We start from the raw sequence: 13,862 nt of genomic DNA, 5'->3' as shown, positions 1-13,862 counted from the left end.
ACGGTAAATGTCCGCCTGCCATAACCACAATGTTCACTCGGAGAGCCGATGTCTCACTGCGCAACTCTCGAGCAGTAGCCGCCAGCACCCTGGATCTTCCCAGATGCCGACTAGTGAGAACCCAGCGGAGCTTCACTTATAGGGCTGCATCCGCCTGGAACGCCCAATTAACACGTAGGTAGACTAGATAGCACCGGAGAGGTCCAAGTGAATCACCAGCGCTGTGTCATAAACCAAATGTTTTAGATCTTGCAATGTGTCTCATTTTTAACCATGCTTTTACCAGTGTACAATGACTGAATTTGTAAAACCCACCATGAGGAGAATTCTAATAAATGACTCTGACTCTGACTCTGAGGGGAACAATTTGAAACTACGCTGGGCTTAACAATATCAAACTCTCTCCCAACAATATTGAGACAAATATCAGGCAGTTCACGATCGTTTTATAATTTTTGGACGTCTTTTTATGGTTCTTCTTCTTGTTCTAAATAATGCCTACATAGCATTCCCATATTTTTTTGTTTGTTCCCAAACATGGAATGCAAATGCATTCTCAAAAATGGGCACGCTTGACTATACTGAATTCGTACTGAATTTCGCCATCTGAATTCACCTGACAAGGCCCTACCAAGTGCCAACAAATGCAACTTTACTTGTCAGGGGGCTCATAAGCGTCAAGCACCTGTCGTGCTTCAAACCCGAACTGTTATGACAGGGAACACATGCTCTCACCAGTCACCACACAGAGTCCAATGCTCTACCAGTACCTACCTACCTACCGAGCTATGGGACCAGCTTCTGCAAGAGGTTCTTATTTAAGATATTCATCCTTAACTATCGTCCATCGTTGCACAAATTGAATTCACAAGTCACAACATGAAGTTCTCTAGCAACAATTCAAATTGCAGTCATTTATCAATTGTTATTAATAACAATTGATAAATGACTGAATAATTAATTAATTATTCCCATCATGCTGCAATTCAGGTTCAACAATTAATTCTTACAGTTGCCGTGCAGAACTATCGACCCAGCGTCAATTTGTCGTTCTCTTGCACTTCTTCTTCCCTTTCTCAGCTTGCTTGTCAAATAACTTAAAGGCTTTGCAAACAGAAAAAAAAATAACAAATTACCATCTACCCCACCTACCAAAATAAGTCGCGCAGTAAGCTGTGCTCTCTCCAATGATTATTCAGAGCTGATCGCGAGCAAAACTCACGATTTCTTCAGTTGATTCATGTAACGGAAGTTGGCACAGATTCAGCACAGGTTCAGCACAGCACAGATTCGGTAGGGGGAAAAAAGGCCCCGGTAGAGGGAAACCTTTATGACCCGTTTTTTCCTAGAAATGACGTCACAAACGGGTAAAAAACCACACCAATCGAAAGCACTCGTTTACCCAGACCCAGTCCTGCAGGAAAATTTCACTTTTTTCCCATAGGGAAGTTTTTACGGGAAAATCAAAATTTTGGGTCAATGGGGGGTCCCCTCCGATTTCGTTCAAAATCGGCACACGGGTGCCCCACCACCAGACGAGAAACTTTCCCTAAAACGGTCCCCGTTGCATTGACGTTTAAGGCCCGTAAAGCCCCCTAGACTCGTAAAATATCCGTAAAATCGCCTTTGTACGGACCAAAAAGTGGTGCTATGGTAAAAATGGGTATCAATCGAAAGCTCTCGTTTACCCAGACACAGTCCTACAGGAAAATTTCACTTTTTCCCCATAGAAAAGTTTTTACGGGAAAATCAAAATTTTGGGTCAATGGGGGGTCCCCTCCGATTTCGTTCAAAATCGGCACACGGGTGCCCCACCACCAGACGAAAAACTTTCCCCAAAACGGTCCCCGTTGCATTGACGTTTAAGGCCCGTAAAGCCCCCTAGACTCATAAAATATCCGTAAAATCGCCTTTGTACGGACCAAAAAGTGGTGCTATGGTTTAAATGGGTATCAATCGAAAGCTCTCGTTTACCCAGACACAGTTCTGCAGGAAAATTTCACTTTTTCCCCATAGGAAAGTTTTTACGGGAAAATCAAAATTTTGGGTCAATGGGGGGTCCCCTCCGATTTCGTTCAAAATCGGCACACGGGTGCCCCACCACCAGACGAGAAACTTTCCCCAAAATGGTCCCCGTTGCATTGACGTTTAAGGCCCGTAAAGCCCCCTAGACTCGTAAAATATCCGTAAAATCGCCTTTGTACGGACCAAAAAGTGGTGCTATGGTTAAAATGGGTATCAATGGAAAGCTCTCGTTTACCCAGACACAGTTCTGCAGAAAAATTTCACTTTTTCCCCATAGGAAAGTTTTTACGGGAAAATCAAAATTTTGGGTTAATGGGGGGTCCCCTCCGATTTCGTTTAAAATCGGCACACGGGTGCCCCACCACCAGACGAGAAACTTTCCCCAAAACGGTCCCCGTTGCATTGACGTTTAAGGCCCGTAAAGCCCCCTAGACTCGTAAAATATCCGTAAAATCGCCTTTGTACGGACCAAAAAGTGGTGCTATGGTAAAAATGGGTATCAATCGAAAGCTCTCGTTTACCCAGACACAGTCCTGCAGGAAAATTTCACTTTTTCCCCATATAAAAGTTTTTACGGGAAAATCAAAATTTTGGGTCAATGGGGGGTCCCCTCCGATTTCGATCAAAATCGGCACACGGGTGCCCCACCACCAGACGAGAAACTTTCTCCAAAACGGTCCCCGTTGCATTGACGTTTAAGGCCCGTAAAGCCCCCTAGACTCGTAAAATATCCGTAAAATCGCCTTTGTACGGACCAAAAAGTGGTGCTATGGTTAAAATGGGTATCAAACGAAAGCTCTCGTTTACCCAGACACAGTCCTGCAGAAAAATTTCACTTTTTCCCCATAGGAAAGTTTTTACGGGAAAATCGAAATTTTGGGTTAATGGGGGGTCCCCTCCGATTTCGTTCAAAATCGGCACACGGGTGCCCCACCACCAGACGAGAAACTTTCCCCAAAACAGTCCCCGTTGCATTGACGTTTAAGGCCCGTAAAGCCCCCTAGACTCGTAAAATATCCGTAAAATCGCCTTTGTACGGACCAACAAGTGGTGCTATGGTGAAAATGGGTATCAATCGAAAGCTCTCGTTTACCCAGACACAGTCCTGCAGGAAAATTTCACTTTTTCCCCATAGAAAAGTTTTTACGGGAAAATCAAAATTTTGGGTCAATGGGGGGTCCCCTCCGATTTCGTTCAAAATCGGCACACGGGTGCCCCACCACCAGACGAGAAACTTTCCCCAAAACGGTCCCCGTTGCATTGACGTTTAAGGCCCGTAAAGCCCCCTAGACTCATAAAATATCCGTAAAATCGCCTTTGTACGGACCAAAAAGTAGTGCTATGGTTTAAATGGGTATCAATCGAAAGCTCTCGTTTACCCAGACACAGTTCTGCAGGAAAATTTCACTTTTTCCCCATAGGAAAGTTTTTACGGGAAAATCAAAATTTTGGGTCAATGGGGGGTCCCCTCCGATTTCGTTCAAAATCGGCACACGGGTGCCCCACCACCAGACGAGAAACTTTCCCCAAAACGGTCCCCGTTGCATTGACGTTTAAGGCCCGTAAAGCCCCCTAGACTCGTAAAATATCCGTAAAATCGCCTTTGTACGGACCAAAAAGTGGTGCTATGGTTAAAATGGGTATCAATGGAAAGCTCTCGTTTACCCAGACACAGTCCTGCAGAAAAATTTCACTTTTTCCCCATAGGAAAGTTTTTACGGGAAAATCAAAATTTTGGGTTAATGGGGGGGTCCCCTCCGATTTCGTTCAAAATCGGCACACGGGTGCCCCACCACCAGACGAGAAACTTTCCCCAAAACAGTCCCCGTTGCATTGACGTTTAAGGCCCGTAAAGCCCCCTAGACTCGTAAAATATCCGTAAAATCGCCTTTGTACGGACCAAAAAGTGGTGCTATGGTGAAAATGGGTATCAATCGAAAGCTCTCGTTTACCCAGACACAGTCCTGCAGGAAAATTTCACTTTTCCCCATAGAAAAGTTTTTACGGGAAAATCAAAATTTTGGGTCAATGGGGGGTCCCCTCCGATTTCGTTCAAAATCGGCACACGGGTGCCCCACCACCAGACGAGAAACTTTCCCAAAACAGTCCCCGTTGCATTGACGTTTAAGGCCCGTAAAGCCCCCTAGACTCATAAAATATCCGTAAAATCGCCTTTGTACGGACCAAAAAGTGGTGCTATGGTTTAAATGGGTATCAATCGAAAGCTCTCGTTTACCCAGACACAGTTCTGCAGGAAAATTTCACTTTTTCCGCATAGGAAAGTTTTTACGGGAAAATCAAAATTTTGGGTCAATGGGGGATCCCCTCCGATTTCGTTCAAAATCGGCACACGGGTGCCCCACCACCAGACGAGAAACTTTCTCCAAAATGGTCCCCGTTGCATTGACGTTTAAGGCCCGTAAAGCCCCCTAGACTCGTAAAATATCCGTAAAATCGCCTTTCTACGGACCAAAAAGTGGTGCTATGGTTAAAATGGGTATCAATCGACAGCTCTCGTTTACCCTGACACAGTCTTGCAGGAAAATTTGACTTTTTCCCCATAGGAAAGTTTTTACGGGAAAATCAAAATTTTGGGTCCATGGGGGGGTCCCCTCCGATTTCGTTCAAAATCGGCACACGGCTGCCCCACCACCAGACGAGAAACTTTCCCCAAAACAGTCCCCGTTGCATTGACGTTTAAGGCCCGTAAAGCCCCCTAGACTCGTAAAATATCCGTAAAATCGCCTTTGTACGGACCAAAAAGTGGTGCTATGAATAAAATGGGTATCAATCGAAAGCTCTCGTTTACCCAGACACAGTCCTGCAGAACCATTTCACTTTTTCCCCATAGGAAAGTTTTTACGGGAAAGTCAAAATTTTGGGTCAATGGGGGGTCCCCTCCGATTTCGTTCAAAATCGGCACACGGGTGCCCCACCACCAGACGAGAAACTTTCCCCAAAACGGTCCCCATTTTTACCCCAGCACCACTTTTTTGTCCGTACAAAGGCGATTTTACGGATATTTTACGAGTCTAGGGGGCTTTACGGGCCTTAAACGTCAATGCAACGGGTACCGTTTTAGGGAATGTTTCTCGTCTGGTGGTGGGGCACCCGTGTGCCGATTTTGAACGAAATCGGAGGGGACCCCCCATTGACCCAAGTTTTGATTTTCCCGTAAAAACTTTCCTATGGGGAAAAAGTGAAATTTTCCTGCAGGACTGTGTCTGGGTTAACGACAGCTTTCGATTGATACCCATTTTAACCATAGCACCACTTTTTGGTCCCTACAAAGGCGATTTTACGGATATTTTACGAGTCTAGGGGGCTTTACGGGCCTTAAACGTCAATGCAACGGGGACCGTTTTGGGGGAAGTTTCTCGTCTGGTGGTGTAGCACCCGCGTGCCGATTTTGAACGAAATCGGAGGGGACCCCCCTTTGACCCAAAATTTTGATTTTCCCGTAAAAACTTTCCTATGGGGAAAAAGTGAAATTTTCCTGCAGGACTGTGTCTGGGTAAACGAGAGCTTTCGATTGATACCCATTTTAACCATAGCACCACTTTTTGGTCCGTAGAAAGGCGATTTTACGGATATTTTACGAGTCTAGGGGGCTTTACGGGCCTTAAACGTCAATGCAACGGGGACCGTATTGGGGAAAGTTTCTCGTCTGGTGGTGGGGCACCCGTGTGCCGATTTTGAACGAAATCGGAGGGGACCCCCCCATTGACCAAAAAATTTTGATTTTCCCGTAAAAACTTTTCTATGAGGAAAAAGTGAAATTTTCTTGCAGGACTGTGTCTGGGTAAACAAGAGCTTTCGATTGATACCCATTTTTACCATAGCACCACTTTTTGGTCCGTACAAAGGCGATTTTACGGATATTTTACGAGTCTAGGGGGCTTTACGGGCCTTAAACGTCAATGCAACGGGGACCGTTTTGGGTAAAGTTTCTCGTCTGGTGGTGGGGCACCCGTGTGCCGATTTTGAACGAAATCGGAGGGGACCCCCCATTGACCCAAAATTTTGATTTTCCCGTAAAAACTTTTCTATGGGTGAAAAGTGAAATTTTCCTGCAGGACTGTGTCTGGGTTAACGAGAGCTTCCGATTGATACCCATTTTTACCATAGCACCACTTTTTGGTCCGTACAAAGGCGATTTTACGGATATTTTACGAGTCTAGGGGGCTTTACGGGCCTTAAACGTCAATGCAACGGGGACCGTTTTGGGGAAAGTTTCTCGTCTGGTGGTGGGGCACCCGTGTGCTGATTCTGAACGAAATCGGAGGGGACCCCCCATTGACCCAAAATTTTGATTTTCCCGTAAAAACTTTTCTATGGGGAAAAAGTGAAATTTTCCTGCAGGACTGTGTCTGGGTAAACGAGAGCTTCCGATTGATACCCATTTTTACCATAGCACCACTTTTTGGTCCGTACAAAGGCGATTTTACGGATATTTTACGAGTCTAGGGGGCTTTACGGGCCTTAAACGTCAATGCAACGGGGACCGTTTTGGGGAAAGTTTCTCGTCTGGTGGTGGGGCACCCGTGTGCCGATTTTGAACGAAATCGAAGGGGACCCCCCATGACCCAAAATTTTGATTTTCCCGTAAAAACTTTCCTATGAGGAAAAAGTGAAATTTTCCTGCAGGACTGTGTCTGGGGAAACGAGAGCTTTCGATTGATACCCATTTTTACCATAGCACCACTTTTTGGTCCGTACAAAGGCGATTTTACGGATATTTTACGAGTCTAGGGGGCTTTACGGGCCTTAAACGTCAATGCAACGGGGACCGTATTGGGGAAAGTTTCTCGTCTGGTGGTGGGGCACCCGTGTGCCGATTTTGAACGAAATCGGAGGGGACCCCCCATTGACCCAAAATTTTGATTTTCCCGTAAAAACTTTCCTATGGGGAAAAAGTGAAATTTTCCTGCAGGACTGTGTCTGGGTAAACGAGTGCTTTCCATTGATATCCATTTTAACCATAGCACCACTTTTTGGTCCGTACAAAGGCGATTTTACGGATATTTTACGAGTCTAGGGGGCTTTACGGGCCTTAAACGTCAATGCAACGGGGACCGTTTTGGGGAAAAATTCTCGTCTGGTGGTGGGGCACCCGTGTGCCGATTTGAACGAAATCGGAGGGGACCCCCCCATTGACCCAAAATTTTGTTTTTCCCGTAAAAACTTTTCTATGGGGAAAAAGTGAAATTTTCCTGCAGGACTGTGTCTGGGTAAACGAGAGCTTTCGATTGATACCCATTTTTACCATTGCACCACTTTTTGGTCCGTACAAAGGCGATTTTACGGATATTTTACGAGTCTAGGGGGCTTTACGGGCCTTAAACGTCAATGCAACGGGGACCGTTTTGGGGAAAGTTTCTCGTCTGGTGGTGGGGCACCCGTGTGCCGATTTTGAACGAAATCAGAGGGGACCCCCCATTGACCCAAAATTTTGATTTTCCCGTAAAAACTTTCCTATGGGGAAAAAGTGAAATTTTCCTGCAGGACTGTGTCTGGGTAAACGAGAGCTTTCGATTGATACCCATTTTAACCATAGCACCACTTTTTGGTCCGTACAAAGGCGATTTTACGGATATTTTACGAGTCTAGGGGGCTTTACGGGTCTTAAACGTCAATGCAACGGGGACCATTTTGGGGAAAGTTTCTCGTCTTGTGGTGGGGCACCCGTGTGCCGATTTTGAACGAAATCGGAGGGGACCCCCCATTGACCCAAAATTTTGATTTTCCCGTAAAAACTTTCCTATGGGGAAAAAGTGAAATTTTCCTGCAGGACTGTGTCTGGGTAAACGAGAGCTTTCGATTGATACCCATTTTAACCATAGCACCGCTTTTTGGTCCGTACAAAGGCGATTTTACGGATATTTTACGAGTCTAGGGGGCTTTACGGGCCTTAAACGTCAATGCAACGGGGACCGTTTTGGGAAAAGTTTCTCGTCTGGTGGTGGGGCACCCGTGTGCCGATTTTGAACGAAATCGGAGGGGACCCCCCATTGACCCAAAATTTTGATTTTCCCGTAAAAACTTCCCTATGGGGAAAAAGTGAAATTTTCCTGCAGGACTGGGTCTGGGTAAACGAGAGCTTTCGATTGGTGTGATTTTTTACCCGTTTGTGACGTCATTTCTAGGGAAAAACGGGTCATAAAGGTTTCCCTCTACCGGGGCCTTTTTTCCCCCTACCGAATCTGTGCTGTGCTGAATCTGTGCTGAATCTGTGCCAACTTCCGTTACATAGTTGATTCGCTGATTGGGATAGCAAAAGCTGAAATGAGGAAAGAACGAACATAGAAACGTACGTCTAAGGTGCGCAGGAAATATAATACAGCAGCAAAGGTATCGGCAAGCAATTAAAAAGATCTAGGACAACGATATGTAAATGGTGGCGTTATTGTAATGAACGTGCCTTGTAGGCCTTGCCTTATAGTTCATTTCCTTATTTTCTTTTCAATAGGTTCCCCTTCAATCTCAAATTTCAAAAGTTGACCCCGAACGCTCTAGTGCAGGGGTCGGCAAATGGTGGGGCATGCCCCCTTTGGGGGTAATGGAGCCCTTTCGGTGGAGGTAATAAGGGATTCTGAGAAAACCTATCTTTTTAGAGTTAGTGGCTCCATTGATGGAACCATCGTGACTGTTGCATCCCAGGGCTCAAAGATTAGCCCAGGTCAAAGGCATGCACACATTGATTAGATACCAATTTTCACGTAGCTGCTCGCCTCACCATCTCACCCCTCCGTACAGTCGTACAAAAGCAGCTGCAATTTTTAACCGTCGCCCGTCTGTTGGCGTTTCCACAGCCGCTAACGTAAGGGGGAGGAGCCGATCGGACCCCCGCGGCCTCTCGGACTCTGAGATGGAGCTGTGCATAAAAAAACGAGCGTATTACCCGTGACTATAGGAAGCCGCTGCTGCCCATTTTTAAGGTCCTTGGTCATTTCGTCTCATTCAGGAGGTCAAAGACAAGTGTCGAGAAAATCGGGACCCGCTATAACTTCTTGAAGTGAGATTTTATGGCTCAAGATGACCTCCAGAAAAAGCTCATGGCCAATGATCATTATGGGTCCAGAGGACAGTTTTACCGACAGAAAAATAGCTGCCTGCCGGAATTGTTTGCCTTAAGACCGCTTCACATACGGTCTTGAGGTCGCCAATGGTTTACCGAGCAAACGGTAAAGCCCTATCCACTTACATGCTCATCGCGCTTACGCTCCGTATGTGAAGCCAATGATTACGTAAACGTAAACGTAAACGGTAAAACCCTATCCACTTACATGCTCATCGCGCTTACGCTCCGTATGTGAAGCGGTTTTTAGGCAAAAACTCCGGCAGGCGGCTATTTTTCTGTTGGTAAAACTGGCCTCAGGAATTCTCGGGCAGGTTAAGAAAAAAATGATTGGCATGAGGGTACAATTTGGTCGTGATCCAACGGCTTTTACGTGAGCTTTTAACGAAAAACCACCCGCCGCCCCTATATGTACGAGGGTTAAATGGGATATACTAAATGCTTTGTGGAGGAAGTGTCATGTTTTAAATTTGATGCATTGGAAATGCAGAAATACCCAAAGAGTTCCAGAAAGGTATGGAATTTCAGTAAACTTGGTTGTGACAGCAATGGGGTCTGGTAGATGGGGGTAACGGCCCTGCCTGGCGCCTAAAAAGGGGGCACAACCCCGAGTGACCAGCCGACCACTGCTCTAGTGCAAAGAACAGGTAGTGACCTACCGTTATAAGAAGGCTATCCATTGGTACTGGGACTAAGGTCTCGGTCAAAGGCCTTCAGAGCATTTTGAAAACAAAACTCGTGTGACCAAATAAATGTTCAGATCTCAAGTCACCACCCACTGATGCCAATATCAACGAACGTCATGCTCTTTGCAATCATTTGTATGTACACTTGTAAAAAGCACGGAATAGACCACACTTCGTCTTATTCTATTAAACACTACACTGGTACGCGGTTTAGTAGCTGTGATAACAGCTTCAGAAGGCACACCACGCACAGTTCCGACTCCGGACTCGGATACCGTTCCAGCCGTGCTTATCTATAAACAGCCGTCATCTATACGCCTTACGGTCGTAAATGTCAAACCCATCCCATTTATGAAATAGGGAAAATTGTCACAATTATTGCACATATTGGGTGGCAGATACCATCTACTAACACACAAGCCTCACAAAATAACAGACACATAACAAACATGTTCAAAATATTGGAGCATTATATGTTATCATACTGACAATGAGAGAACTGTCAATACAAAAAAAAAAAAAACAGTTCCGTAAGATAAACAGGCTCACGGAGTTCAACAACGCTGATCTAAAATAACACAAGCAAAATACATACACCCGACCTCAAAGTTTTAGAGCTCCCAAATATTAGCAGCGTTTGGTGCCGAGTTTTGATGCAACAATCGCACACTTAGGATTACTTTGATAACGTCACATTAGCAGAACCTCTTGGACCGAATTTATAATAGCCAAATCTTCAGATCGCAGGTTTTGTGAACTTCGCATATAACTAGCTTCCAGCACAAGGCGCTTTTGGCGCAGCGAGCCACGGTCCGATGAGGTTATAACTGAGTCTCCCTCGACCTACAGCGGCCGTAAGTCGAGGCAGTGATGAGTTGAGCATGCTCCAGTGGCTTTACGAGCCGAGTCTCTCCTGGAACACCCTGGTAGCGGCGCGGTGAACTATCGTGTGCCTCCGGGCCAGTTCGGAGAGGTCTCGGGAGTAGCCTCCACCGATCACGGTAGCGCACGGAATTCCTCGACGGACCGTCTCGCTCATCACGAAATAGTCACGGTCGAACAGACCTGCCGGGGTCAGACACACAGTCACTTGTCAGCTAGCTCCGCCGTCAACGAAACACAGCAGGGCTAGTCAACCTAATGCTATCACAACGTCAATCAAAAACAAAAGTGACACCAGCGATACGCTGATAAAACACCACAGAGAGAAAACGACTTACGTTTTCATGTTATTCATTTTACGATCCGGGATAACAACAATGATTTAATTCCTCACCTAAAGTTACCAACTGCGCTATTTCCCCCACCTTAGTTGGATTAGATCCTGCACATTTACCTACAATAACTTATGTCAGAGCACCCGGATGTATGTCTAACACTTACCTTGATCGGAGAGGTCCAGCTTGCCGAGCACGTCGTTGACATGGGGGTCAACGCCGGCGTCATACAGGACCAAATCTGGCCGGAAGAGGTCGAGCAGTGCTGCCATATGATTGCGCAGTGCTGCCATATAGGCGACGTCTGCCGTGTGCATCTCCAGGCCGACATCAAGGTCTGAGCGCTGCTTCCTCAGCGGAAAGTTCTTCTCGCAGTGCACCGAGAAGGTGAACACGCGGTCATCGCCGGCGAAAATGGCCGCGGTGCCGTCTCCCTGTCGATTTCGGTCAGTGTCGGGAAACACCAAGTGTCGGTGATGTTTGCCGGTCAGAGGAGGGGAGATGGCTAAGGCTGTCAGTTTTCCTCCAGTTGGTTTCTTTAGCTTTATATTTGCTTGGCAATTGGCTGAAACAGAACATCTAAAAAGCCAATTTTTTATTGAGGGTAACTGTATAACATAGGTAGATCACAATTGACGATAAAAAAATCACCGGTAGCGGTTTTATCGATGATCGGAAACCGACACGTATTCAGTATTCGGTCAGTGCTGACACTAGCGCCCAATGTGGCAGTCAGCTGAGGTCATCGACGACTCCTCACCTGGTGGACGTCGAGGTCGACGATGAGCACCCGCCGGGGGTCGTCGCCGGCGCCCAGCAGTCGGGCTGCCACCGCCAGGTCGTTTAGGAAACAGTAGCCCGAGCCGTGGCCGGGGAAGGCGTGGTGCGTGCCGCCGGCGGTACTGCACGCCAGACCACGCTGCAGCGCCGCGCGCGCCGCCTGCACCGTCCCACCTGGCGGACGGGACGGGGAGCGTCGTGAGATCTCTGTCTAACGACAAACGTGTCGGGGAATATCTGCACTTAGCGACCGGTGATCGTCACACCATCATTAGGCAGTCATACTTAGTGACGATTATGACTGCAGAACAATATCACACATTTTAGACGAGCATTCACATCTGAAATAAACCATCTTCATTCATCATAACTAGGATAGTCTCCACTGGGAAGCGGGAAACCGGCAGCTTACCGGTTTCATATCGAACCCTGGAGACTAGGCCCGGCGACCACGGGATACCGGTAACCCTCTGCTCCTGGCTGGTAGTGTGTCCATTGAAGAACTTGTCCACATACTCCTCAGAGTGGACAAGGCACGCCACCTCCCGGGACACAGCTTCTGGTGTAAGCAGCTGTGGAAACATTGGGAGGGTGTGCAGAGGCTCTGTAATTTTTTACTTAGAATGCCAAATACCTACCTATCAAAGTTGTTCATAAAAACATTCCTTTTGCCTTTTGGCAGGGTAGAAGATCATGTCTCTATACCTATGACCCTAAAAGAAGAGTTTTCTATACCATCACACACATTGTTCAACAGCAATGTAACAACAAATGACCCTTTCTGCACACCTATTTACCACCTATTTACAACCTGAATGCTGGTAAACACACCTGTTTGCAGCTGTCAATTACTCCATCTTTCACCAACAGATCAAAGATCATGTTGAACTTTGCCATTGGAAAGCTGTGCCCAGCAGGCAGCTGGCACACATAGCCAGGGTGGTGGACAATGGGAAGGCCACTGATCCTCTCAAGATCCAAACCACCATTCTGTAGCTGCTGTAGGAATGGAACAATAATTGATACCAGAGAGAGACCTTCCAGGCCATACAATGAAAACTGAGTGGCAAAGCAAGGTTTTATTCAACTCTGGATGATGGATGAGCACTCAGCAGAATAGACAGGCCAGTAAAACTACTGTAGATGTTTCAAACTAGCTTTAGAAGTAATTAATTATCCTGACCCACAGCAATGCTTATTAACTATTAGTTCATGTTTTTTTCAGGTAGCAGTGCTGGTCAACTCATACAAAAAAACAAGGCAATTTTACAAATGTGGGAACTGGCTGCAAGGCATAAACAAAAATGTTCCAAACCTACATGCTGATGTTGCTTGCAGAGGGAATTATTGAGCACTGACGCAAGACTTGACAAACAAGATCTGATATGTTTGATGTTTTTAGATTGCAGTTTCACCAAAAATGCCATACTTCTACCCGTTTGCATCATGGCTAATGCATAATGGCTTTGAAGGATGGTCATTTAATATAACGTTCCATTACAATTAGGTGTCCAGCATACGTAACTGTGATGTGATCAATGGATATGAAAGCTAAAGCTTTCAATCTGAATCAAAACAAATTTGACAACTCTTGTACCCAGGACAGCTCTCAGAAATGAGGTATGTGAGACAAAAACTAGCAATATATAATCATCAAATTCGAAGCAGCAGCAGCGTGGCCGGTAGGCACAATTTCAAGTGATTCAGCTTATCATTTTTCAGCACAGTATATTGCACACTGATAAGATATAGCAACAAAATCGATTCACAAGCCAACAAGTAATTTTTGAGCAGTCCAGCAAACACTGAGTTCCAAGTCAGACGGTGTTAAAAGCTTATGGTCAAACTTGAGGACGAGCTAAGATCAGATGAGATACATTGTTCATGGCCCGCAACATCAATTTAGTGGTGGCGAGCTCTTAAAAATGAAGCAATGAAGTAGTTGCGCAGTAAATGAACCACACTCGAGGTCAATATTTTTTTTGCTAATGAAGGAAATCCTTTTAAAAAATTGCTACCAAATCCTATTTCGGTGTTCGTCCGCAAGGCCCTATATACCAGGTAGGGTCGTCCGGC

At 46.0% G+C, this 13,862-nt stretch overlaps 1 protein-coding gene across 2 annotated transcripts in view; it reads right to left on the bottom strand.

Moving 5' to 3' along the window:
* Window positions 1-13,670, bottom strand: part of LOC122390912 (ethanolamine kinase 1-like) — a 31,665-nt gene extending 17,995 nt beyond the window's left edge. Inside the window, exons 1-4 of one of the 2 annotated variants that reach the window (XM_043384365.1) lie at window positions 13,106-13,670; window positions 12,618-12,785; window positions 12,199-12,358; window positions 11,767-11,960 (exon numbers count right to left, since the gene is read on the bottom strand). In XM_043384365.1, coding sequence (XP_043240300.1) covers window positions 11,767-11,960; window positions 12,199-12,358; window positions 12,618-12,785; window positions 13,106-13,267 — 684 coding nt within the window. In that variant the 5' untranslated portion in view covers window positions 13,268-13,670. Of the gene's footprint in view, window positions 1-11,766; window positions 11,961-12,198; window positions 12,359-12,617 lie in introns of both variants that reach the window. The other variant, XM_043384364.1, reaches the window with a different exon arrangement.
* Window positions 13,671-13,862: the final 192 nt, after the last annotated feature.

The sequence above is a fragment of the Amphibalanus amphitrite genome, unplaced genomic scaffold, assembly GCF_019059575.1.
Source record: "Amphibalanus amphitrite isolate SeventyFive unplaced genomic scaffold, NRLGWU_Aamphi_draft 000414F_arrow, whole genome shotgun sequence".
NCBI lineage: Eukaryota > Metazoa > Arthropoda > Thecostraca > Balanomorpha > Balanidae > Amphibalanus > Amphibalanus amphitrite.
The sequence above is the reverse complement of the archived record's forward strand: the minus strand, read 5'-3'. Positions and strand labels throughout refer to the sequence as shown.